The sequence below is a fragment of the Penicillium angulare genome (assembly GCF_028827245.1).
Source record: "Penicillium angulare strain IBT 27051 chromosome Unknown utg000001l_segment0_segment0, whole genome shotgun sequence".
Classification (NCBI taxonomy): Eukaryota; Fungi; Ascomycota; class Eurotiomycetes; order Eurotiales; family Aspergillaceae; genus Penicillium; species Penicillium angulare.
This window is the reverse complement of record NW_026623160.1, coordinates 4,184,408-4,195,377: the sequence shown is the minus strand read 5'-3', so window position 1 is coordinate 4,195,377 and position 10,970 is coordinate 4,184,408. Positions and strand designations below refer to the sequence as shown.

The 10,970-nt window shown below is 50.3% G+C and overlaps 4 protein-coding genes across 4 annotated transcripts; 3 read left to right on the top strand and 1 right to left on the bottom strand.

The window, feature by feature from the left end:
• Window positions 1-623: 623 nt before the first annotated feature.
• On the top strand, window positions 624-1,598 carry N7478_001414 (acetate uptake transporter family protein; the record flags this gene model as incomplete). Its single annotated transcript, XM_056917629.1, has 3 exons — window positions 624-994; window positions 1,054-1,228; window positions 1,290-1,598. The coding sequence occupies 3 exons, from the start codon at window positions 624-626 to the stop codon at window positions 1,596-1,598; spliced, it is 855 nt and encodes a 284-aa protein (XP_056785509.1).
• An 853-nt stretch (window positions 1,599-2,451) lies between these two features.
• Window positions 2,452-4,308, bottom strand: N7478_001413 (flavin-containing monooxygenase; the record flags this gene model as incomplete). Its single annotated transcript, XM_056917628.1, has 4 exons — window positions 2,452-2,919; window positions 2,972-3,694; window positions 3,747-4,120; window positions 4,167-4,308. 4 exons carry the CDS (start codon window positions 4,306-4,308, stop codon window positions 2,452-2,454), a joined length of 1,707 nt encoding a protein of 568 aa, XP_056785508.1.
• Window positions 4,309-4,954: 646 nt separating this feature from the next.
• N7478_001412 (serine hydrolase domain-containing protein) lies at window positions 4,955-6,295 on the top strand (the record flags this gene model as incomplete). The annotated part of the gene is made up of 3 exons (XM_056917627.1): window positions 4,955-5,479; window positions 5,526-5,823; window positions 5,877-6,295. The coding sequence occupies 3 exons, from the start codon at window positions 4,955-4,957 to the stop codon at window positions 6,293-6,295; spliced, it is 1,242 nt and encodes a 413-aa protein (XP_056785507.1).
• Window positions 6,296-6,997: 702 nt separating this feature from the next.
• On the top strand, window positions 6,998-9,256 carry N7478_001411 (uncharacterized protein; the record flags this gene model as incomplete). Its single annotated transcript, XM_056917626.1, has 1 exon — window positions 6,998-9,256. The coding sequence occupies one exon, from the start codon at window positions 6,998-7,000 to the stop codon at window positions 9,254-9,256; it is 2,259 nt and encodes a 752-aa protein (XP_056785506.1).
• Window positions 9,257-10,970: the final 1,714 nt, after the last annotated feature.

Below are 10,970 nucleotides of genomic sequence, written 5' to 3'. Positions count from 1 at the left end.
CGCCTTTGAATGGCCTTCTCCTGCAGGCCTAGTCCCCGTCATCACCTGCCATCTCGAAGCTTAAAGTCCCAGGTTCACAATGGCCAGCCCTGATTTAGCTGAACTCTAAGTTGTCCATTCGTTTAGCGTCTTCTTTGTACCAGCATCGGCTAAGGTTTCAGTAGTTCATTGGAGTTGCTGTTCACTTCAATCGTAATGGACCCCATACTAGCGCAGAGCGTATCATTTCGACCTAACAAATTGTTTACGGTACCACATTGGAATATCAAAAGTAAGGCAGAGTCATGTACAGCTCTACAACGTGTAAACTATCCCGGTCAAAGGGGCTTTTGCGTTCTTCCCCGCATGAAAACTGCAAGCCCGTCATCGATCCGTCGACCATTTTATTTTCCACCTCTAGTTCTCGATACGTTGGTCAATACCGATGCCGATCGTATCCAAGAGCTTGGGTGCACGAGCATCCACGCGTCCACTAGCTTCTGAACACGGAACACTCCTTCTGCCCGGTCTTGTTATTTAGCCATTCCCTTGTAGAGACCCCAAGTCTTTCATTCCCACCGAATCATACCAATATACCTGAAGGAAAAAGGCGAAATACCTTCCATCTTCGCGACCAATCTACAATGTCTAATTCACAATCCGACCCTTCCAAGCTGGAATATGGAGTCACAAATGGTGACACCATCACACCTCAACATACAAACCGGTCTACACAATTCGACAATGGCCACTATGGACCCCTGGCACAAGTCAATACAGCAGGCACCCTCTATCCTCCATTCGCAGGACAGTTCCAACCGGGTACATTCCGTCCTGGTCCTGTAGAGCAGCGCAAGATTGCCAACCCGGCTCCATTGGGCCTGTGTGGTTTCGCCATGACAGCCTTTGTGCTTGGTTGTATCACCATGAAAACGCGCGGAATCACGGAGCCTTATATGTTCGTAGGCCCTTCTTATGCATATGGAGGCCTTGTTCAAATTCTTTCCGGAATGTGGTATGTTGAAAACCAAGACTGGGTGTGGAATGCTTGATGAATACTAACCTTGTGTATAGGGAAATGGCCGTTGGGAACACATTTGGCGCAACGGTGTTGACTTCATACGGTGGATTCTGGATCGCAATGGCAATTACTTTCACTCCGGGTGGATTTGAGATTTCACAAGAGCTGGCCAAAGCCGATAATGGATCTATGGGGATGTTCTATGATTCTCTCGGTCTTTTTCTTATGGTACAGAAATTTGAGATACACTCGCCTGCAATTTCCAACAAGACTAACACGTTTATCATAGGGATGGTTCATCTTCACTTTTCTGATGATGCTTTGCACAATGAAGTCAACAGTCGTTTTCTTCTCGCTCTTCTTCTCACTCGATTTGGCCTTTCTTCTTCTAGGATTAGGCTACCTGATCCGTGATGACAGGGAAGATCCAAACCAGAAAACCCTCACGGCTGGCGGCTTCTTCGCTCTTCTGGCCGCGTTCCTAGCTTGGTGGGCAGCCTTTGCCGGGGTCGCGGATACCAGCAACAGCTTCTTTATTGTCCCTGTCTGGCACTTCCCGTGGTCTGACAAGGGAAAGGCGTCCCGTAGGAAAGTGTGAGCGCTTTCTATATCGTTTTCGGTGTTCTGTATCATTTGGCTCTTATGTTGTTCTGGTATCCATGAGAAGATCCTGAAGCCACTGTTGTAGTGCAGAGAAAAGGCTGATTCTTTTGTTATTTCCGAGGGAGAACAGAATGCTATATATGCAACACGAAATCCCGAGTTGTTTTGCAATCAACTTGGTTCTCCGACATGTATCTCAAAAATCTAGTAACACGCAATTGCTACGAATATTATTTAGGCAACGAGGATGGATTTACCACCAAATATGCGGAAGAGTGTACATGTTTTTTGTTGAGATAAAATGATTGTATTAGGTTGAGTTGTCACCTTCTATGAAGGTGGGACTCCTTTATTTACATATATCTTGGAAGTCCCCGCCATAAACCTTGACCACCGTTATAGTCAACACTTTTATTGGCAGAGAGGATCAAAAATGCAGAGATGTTGATGATGTATGGATGCCGACTGCTGTTGACGGCTCATTTTCTAGTCGAGGCCTTGCATCACACACAATTTCAAGGCCCGCCCGGATACGAGTCTCGTAAATGATGGCTCATCTTACCGCCAGAATGGTACTGTAGAACTACTGCAGTAACAGATTGTGTCAGTAAAATTCCGATAAATCCCTTTTCGAGGAAGGTCACAAGAGTGCTTTTACTCGTCAGGCAGCCCTAGAAAGCTACTACACGTGGTGCTTCAAGATGATGTATATTTTCACGATTTCAAGTTCTCTGATGGGGCCTAGTTAGAAGATAACTAATACATCGGACCTGGGACCCTATTGTGATAGCTAAGTGCTCAACGTTGCCCAACGACTGGAGACGTTTCATTTGCCCCACTGAACTCGCTCAAATCTTGATAACATCAAACCCTTCCTCCAACTGATCCAGGGCTTTTCGAATTTCGATGGCATAGGCGGGGATACCACCAGAGTAGCATACTGGTTCATAAACCTTGCCAGGGATGCTGCCACCCATATACGTCGACCTCGTGGTGGGGAAGAGAGTTCTGTCATTGAGCTCGACAACATGCTTTTTCCACTTATCAGCGGCTTCGATCTTGGGGTTGATGTACTTGATGCCATTGGCCTCAATCTTAGCAATAGCGTCGGCGATCCACCGACCCTGCACCGCGACAGATGTAGGGCCATTGCTCAAGAGCGTCGGGCCGTGCGGGCCATATATGTGGAACATGTTCGGGTAGCCACTGACGGTGGTGCCGAGGTAGGTTCTCGCTCCCGGGATCCATTCTTTCTCGAGCTCGGCGCCATCGATGCTCTTCAGCCCGAGCTGGGTCATGACGCCGGTGACAACATCCTGTGTCTGTCAGTCCCTGTGCTGTCCTGCTGGTGTATCAAGTAGAACTTACAAATCCAGTTGCGACAGCAACAACATCAAGCTCATGGTGAGTTCCATCCTCGAGAGTGATACCAGTCTCGGTAAACTCCACGATCGGGTTGTTCTTGATGTCAACAAGGTGCACTGATTCCCGATTGAACTGCTCGTAATAGGTCTTCTCCAAACACGGCCGTTTGATACCAAAGTAGTGTGGCATCTCCCGCGGCGCAAGCAGCTCCCTCAGCTTGGGATCGCCAATACGGGCACGGGTCTTCTTGGACCAGAAATTGTACGACTCTTTGTTGGCTTCCGCGTTGAACAAGTTATCCTTGTACAAGGCAACCCAATAGCGGAAGCCACCGTCCTTCCAGACGTTCTCGTAGAAGGCCTCGCGTTCCTCGGGGGTGTCGTCAAAGGTATTGCGCTCGCACCAGTCGTACATAAAGCCGGCATAGTTGGCCTCGCGGTACCGGAACAGCTCCGGATAGTAGGGCTTGATACGTTCCTGCTCCTCGGCGGTGAGACTGCGCTTGCGCATTGGCACGGCAAGGTTAGGAGTTCGCTGGAAAACCTTGAGGTCGCCGGCCTCTGGCCCCCAAGCCTGCGTGATTTGCACACCCGAGGCGCCGGTGCCGATGATGGCACAGCGTTTGTTTTTCACGTCGACTTCTTCTTCGGGCCAGAAAGAAGAGTGGTGCACGACGCCCTTGAATTTGTCCATGCCCGGCCACGGGGGGATATAACGCTTAGCGGCCTAAAAGCCTCATCAATAGATATTCTGTTGACTGATGTGTACAATAACTTACGAAGCCGGTTCCAAGGACAAGGTATTTGGCCTTGGTCGTGCGACCATCTGCAGTCTTAACATACCATTTCCCCTCCTTCGTATCGAACTGGGCTCCAACCACGACGGTGTTGAAAGCGCAGTCCTTTTTGATACCAATTACCTTGTCGACATGATCGAAGTAATCACGCAAATCTTTGTAGTCGGGGTAGTTATTGGGCCAGTTCCATGTCTTGTATACCTCCGGCCAAGAGAACTCGTACTCCGGGACTTCGGAGTCGACGCCGGCGCCGGGGTAGCAGTTCCATCGCCAAGTGCCACCAGTATCGTTGCCGGCTTCGAAAACGACCGTCTTCAATCCGCGATCACGGAGAGTCTTGAGCATAAAAACCCCGGCTACTTTGTTAGCTGGTGGACAAACCGGTATATGATGGCGACTTACCAAAACCAGCACCGACGATTAAGGCATCGATCTCGAGGTTTTCGGCATATGGTCCAGTCTTATCGACGTGGACTGTCGAGTAGTCCGTGAGTTCGGTGTTGTACTTCTTGGGCGTAGAGACCGTCTCTCCTAGGCTACCCATTTTAAGCAAAGATTGAAATTATCAAGTATTTTAGTTGTTATAAGACTATCAGAAGATTGACAGTTTGAAACTTCGTTCGCAACTTTTCTTTCGCACACACTTATTTATATTTACTTCATTGATATACATGCTTTGCTGCTGAGGTTAGTATACGCTTGAAACAGTATCCCGTTAATCATCATTATACAGGTAACCGCAGCTCTGTCGATCCGTCCATTGGACGCGATCTTTCTAGATACGTCCGGTCCCGCCCTCATGCACCACGTCATTGGGTTTCCCGCGTTCCCCAGATTCCATGTCGTCATTTATGGTGCTGTAGCTGCCGCTGATTGGATTCCGTCAGCCGCTACTTGCGGAGCCGGATGTAACAACCTCCCGCCGAGTCCGCAATCCGCAGCGGATCCGCAAAGTGCGACTCCGCAGTCGTATGCAGCCGCAGAATCCGGGGTAATTCTCAAAGACGCCAGAGGTAGACTGGCTTGTTGGAGGAGTTATGTTCAACGGGCTGTTTGACCCTACCGTTAAATAAGCCACGCTTGCAGTCCTCGGGTACCTCGGTATAACTTTGGAAGGTAGATTAACCCCATATACTCAGAACCCACAATTTCCCGCGCAATCTCCCTTATTTCCTGGTACAGCCTTCAACATGTCCCTCAATGCGCAAGCAACTTCGCATATACGCAACATAATAGACAAAGCCTGCGAAGATCAAAAGTTCGGTATTCCCGGGACCGCAGTCGTGGTCGTTGGCAAAGATGGCAACGAACTATTCGCTCATTCTGCCGGTAAACGAGGCACGGGATCCAAAGATACCATGACTTTAGATAACATCTTCTGGATCGCATCTTGTACAAAGATGTTGGTGGGTATCGCCTGCATGCAACTTGTTGAGCAGGACATTCTCAAGCTGGACGATGGGGCGCAGACCGAGCGTTTGTGCCCTGAATTGAAGAATCTCAAGGTTTTGCGGCCAGATGGAAGTTTTGAGGAGAAGAAGCGTGCAATTACATTGCGCATGCTGCTGTCCCATACTGCCGGATTTGGCTATACCTTTTTCAATGAGAGACTGAGACAGTGGTCATATCCGGTTGGCGTGGATGAGTTCTCTGGACGGATTGAAGATATAAAGCTGCCTTTGCTTTTCCAGCCCGGCGAAAGTTGGGAATACGGCGTAGGTACCATATCAGGGCCATGAAGCGCATCGCTAACGCAAACAGGTTGGTATCGACTGGGCGGGAATCGCACTGGAGCGCGCAACTGGACTGACGCTCAACGCCTATCTCCAGAAACATGTCTTCCTGCCCCTTGGGATCAAGGATATGTCTATGATTCCGAACCACGACATGCGCCGGAGGCTGGCGTATATGAACAGTAGAAATCCAGACGGTACTCTGAGAGCCCGAGACCATCTTCATCGAGCGCCTCTGGTCGTGGATCCGGAGAATACGGCTGAAGTTGCCAGGGTGTTTAACAGCGGTGGCGCAGGCATGTTTGCCAAGCCGCAAGAATACTGCAGTGAGTAGTCCGAAAACCCTGGTGAGATTTCATCCATTGATTTGTTTCCGCAGAGGTCCTAGCTGTGCTGTTAAATGACGGAACATGTCCTAAGACGGGCAGTAAGTTACTTCTCAAAGAAACCGTCGATGAAATGTTTTCCAACCAAATCCCTCAATTCCCTAACTACAGCCGCCCGGGCATCCCAGCTGCAAAACCGGACCTAACAAACCCCATTCCTGAGCTGTATCCAGTTCCTGGGGATCCGCCACAGGGTTGGGGCCTCACCTTTATGCTGAGCAACGGTGGCGTGACAGGGCGGTCGAATGGCACAGTGCACTGGGCTGGGCTGCCGAATTTGTGGTGGTGGGCGGATAGGGAGAAGGGCGTTGCGGGGATTGTTTGTACGCAGATTCTGCCGTTTGCGGACGCCGAGGTGCTTAGTCTATGGGGAGCAGTCGAGGCCGAGATATATAAAGCGCTTGCTCAGTGAGTTTGAATGTGAGAGAATGTACCTAGATACTTAGCCAGTTGTCACGTATCGATGCTTTGGGATCAACTTCGAGATCCCCGTGATCGCTCTTCCGTAGCTCTTTTATCCGAGCTAGAATCCGTATCAGCAATGAGCCTCAAAAAGCACATCTTGTCCGTACTTTACGCACCTGAAATTCGTCGCGGTCTATAACAAATGCTACATGCGACTCGTACGCCTTGGCACGTACCTGTAATCAGCATACGTCCGAGCCCAATCATGGCCAATCATCGTCGGACAAGCAACATACTAGACTCGCCGCAGGGAAATGCGGGGAATCTGGGGTCGAGTGTATAAGGATCTCCCGATACCCCGCCTTTTGACGCCATCTAACTTGCCACTGACCTCACTAGCTTGACTTCATATTATTCACATAAAACGTCTCAATTTCTCACATTATAGCCTGGAAAACAAGAAAAGAGAAAGATTTAAAAGTAAAAAGAGTCAATAACATCGGTCGGCATGCCTGTCCAGAAACACGCCACGGCAGTTGCACAAGGATCCAGGGCCAGGCGTCAGAACCACTCTTGCGACCAGTGCAGGAAATCCAAGCGAGCATGCGATGCACTGTGTTTAGATCTGACCCGACGAGCAACAATTAGCAACATCGATCGCCAGCAATCACCATGCTCCTACTGCGCCAGAACAAAGAAGCGCTGTACCATGGAATGGGCCCGGTCGCAGGCTCAGTCGGCGCTGAATTTATCATACCAACAACCCCAATATGAGAACTTAAGTCAAGGTCTTCTCTTCCCATGGAATGTTGATGAACTCCACGTCGATCTGTCCGAGCCATTTTTAGACTATGATTCGATGCCGCCCAGTTTCATAGTCAACCATAATGAGGTCCCTCAAGAGGAGATGCAGGCAGAGATGCCTGACGCATTGACTTCTGCACGGTCTCTGACTGATTTTCTGCCATTTGCCTTCTCCAGTGTCTCAGACATCTATACCCAGCAATCCTCAGACTTCGAACTCGACCCAGACCCAATATGCCATCAGACGTGGCCGGCCTCCCAGGCCTCCCAGGCGCCACAGACGTGCAGCAGCCTGGAATCCACCTCATTAAACAGCCCCCGGCGGCTGAGTGACTCCGTTTGGAAGTCCTTCGACCGACAACCCTCCCGCTGGAACAGCTCCCAAAGCTCGCTCTCCCCATTTTCCATCGACCAACAAATGATCGCCACATCTAACTACCACCTGACTTCAGCAAACCTGCTTCAAATCTACCACGACGTACTAGAGCACAACCTATCGTGCTGGTTGACTGAGATGACCTGCCCCTACCAACCAGGGTCGCGGCATACCATGCATGTCATGCCGGAATGGGGTTCATCATGGTCCAACAGGATATACCAGCGCACGATTAAGCTCGACCGCGTCGCACAGTCTTGCAAGCTTCTGCAGCTGTCACGGTCCGAGGACCAGGCTGCGTCCAAGGCCCTGCACTTTGCCATCATGGCATTTGCTACGCAGTGGGCGCAGGGCAGTCATCGGCACCGCGAGAAATATCCCACCGGGACTCTCCACCATGGCGAGGACGGAATTGCACAGGGCATCTCCGACGAGTTCGACCGCATTCTCCAGCAACACTTTTGGGACCAGGCACAGCGCGCACTGCAACAAGTCTCCACTCTAGAGTCGTACAGAGTGGCTTGTGCCGAGCTGATCTTCGGCTTGACACAAAGGCCATGGAATTCCCACAACCAGTCTCCTGGGCATGCGATGGAGGCACAAGGTCGCCAGTTTACCACGGACTCGGTCTTGTCACAGGTACGTGATATAATACGCAAGGAAGGGCCACCAACATACATGGAGAGCGCAGCTCGAAAAATGCACGCACTGAAGTATCGCTGTGACGCGCTCGAAAAGGGCCTCGACAAGCAGTGTGACAGTCCAGAGAAGGGTTCCCACGGCATTGCAGCCATGAGTTCCGAGGATCGAGGGACGATCGGCCTGCTCTACTGGCTAGCCATTATGTTTGACACCATTTCCTCGTCCATGAACGAACGGCCCGTCGTGGTACTGGATGAGGACTGCGAACACGAAACGCAAAAAGAGAATCAGGAAGCTGCGAATATGAACAAGTCTCTAGCACGAAGCCGGTGGGATGTCGAGCTTTTCGTGCAAGGAAGCATCGACGAGATGCATCAAACGCACTGGCCCTGCCCATACGAGACCGCTGCCGAGGACGTCATCAAGTCAGCGCCCGTCAAAGTTCTTCTCTTCCGGCACCTATCGTACCTACAAAACGCCGTTCGCAAGAGCGCTCATGGAGAGCAGATTGAAGACATCATCCGCAGCACGACGTCACTGTATCAATACTGGAATAAGACGCACGGTGCCTTCTTCGACGAACTCGTGCAGAACTATAGTGCGGTTCCGCAGCGCATACAGGGCTGGTTTGTCTGCATCTCTGCGCACTGGCACCTTGCTGCCCTGATGCTTGCGGATATACTGGAATTCGTTGACGAACATGTCTTGGGTATGGAAGATGCGGCTTGCAGTCGTATCACCAGCCAGATGGCTAGGAGAATTAGAAATCATAGTGCCGGGAAGCTATCGGATCTAGCAAGAGTCGCTACACCGCCTACCAGAGATACCAACCTGGGTGTGCCGCAGATGCCGGACTTTCACCACGCTATCAACGAGGGGACGCTCCTGACCGAGCCATGGACGATGATTCTAATCAGGGCGTTTACCAAAGCTTGCATGGTCTTTTTAGGTGGGGCAGATGAGTCCTTGCGCTACGCTGGGACTATTATCGGACATAACAGTCATGATTTTGAACGGAATATAGAGCAGGCCGAGGAATGTATGAAGGGCCTGTGGCTGCTTGGTAAAAAGTCGGATATGGCGCGGAAGATTGCTGAGACACTTTCACTGGCGTTGGGAAAATTGCAGAATGAGTGTGTTTTATAGGGTATATATCCAGAAATGTTTTTGTAATGACAGGGAGGAAGGGCACTTATTCTTCTCCACCAGCTCGCTTGCTCGTAGTCTTTGTAACATCCGGCTACCCACTTTTTGCGTCTTAAAACTAGGCTCAAATAGCTCCGTCATACCAAGTGTTTCACTAGTCCTAGGATATTCTCGGTGAAGGTTACCACGGAAAGTTTGGAGGATGTATTTAAGGAAGCTATACTGCACTTTACAGTATCGAAGCATCAGCTTGCAAATTCAGTCTCCAAAAGTCTATTACTACGCCAATGAGCTTGATATGTGATTTTATTATTGCGGTTTGCTGTTAGCGAGAACTGCGAGATTTGGTTCCTCTTAATGCTCCTTTCCCTTCACTAGAATAGCCACTTCCATAGATAGCTCACCAGTCTCGACCAAGTCGTTATTTAGAATGGCTGTTCAAACCCTTTGGAAATGGGTTGCCGAATTACTCAACTGTTCTTCCACAGTTCTTTCACAGTTCTTTCACAGTTCTTTCACAGTTCTTTCACAGTTCCTTATCGCATTCCAAGCCCTCTAGTGTATATAAGCGAATCAAGCAAGGTTTCAAAACTAATGCGTATCACCCAGTTCATGCGAGTGAAGTGACAGGAAGAAAATCTCCCGGTTGGTCAACAAGCTCTGGACTGTGGCGAGCGAGCCTGCCCGACATGCTGTCCATAAGTGGGCAACCGTGCCCAATGTGGCATTGACGCATATATCTAGCTGTTTCAGAAGCATCTGCAGTATGCGAGGGGTTTGATGCTCCGCCGCTCGCGCAAGAGGTGTAAATCCAACATCATCAGCCTCATTTAAGCGAAGATTGTCTTGAGTCAAGAGCAGTTGCACCACATCCTCCTGTTGCACATCCACTGCATGCCACAGGGCTGTGCGTCCCCTGAAATCTCGATGGTTGATGTCGAGGGTGGAGCTGAGAAGCAGTGATTCCACGATTCGACGAGACGATCTTCCCTTAATGGTTTGGATTGCGAGGATGAGCGCTGTATCCCCGTGGGCGCTGATCCTGTTGACATCCAAATTGGGGCTCCGGGCCAGTATTTGCACTGAGATGTGGTCTTCCTTTTGGACAGCGAATTGCAATGCATCTTTTTGTTCAAGGCGGTCTTCAATGCTGACATCCACACGGCTATCAGTCAGGAGATGGCTAAGAATGGCGTGCTCGGCATGTTCCACGGCGTACATCAGAGCGGACATGCCGGCGGTGCATCGGTCATTGACATCAATTTGTGGATACCGCAAAAGGCTGTCAACAATGGCAAAATTGCCTTTTGTCACAGCAATCGACAATGGGCCTCGACCCTGCAAATCACAAATATAGGAGACTCGTGGTTGGTGCTCCAAAAGGAGATCGACAGCTTGTGGGTATCTCATCTCAATGGCGAGTAGAATCGTGCTCATCCCACGGTACTCGGAGTTTGGACTTGCATGGTAACGAGTCAACAAAAGCCGCGCAATATCCAGTCGTCGCTTGAGTATGGCTCGATGGACAGGCGGCATCTCATCGTGCCGGAGACACTCAGAAAGCGCCGTCGTGCAGGGTTCTGCGGTGTTCCGGCAGCAGTAGGATAGATGAACAATGTCCTGCCTATTCAGGCCCCTGCAGATTCAGAGCAAAAGCTCGGGAGGGAGTTTGTCTATCATCTTTCGTACGCAGTATTAGAGCTGACGTGGGAAG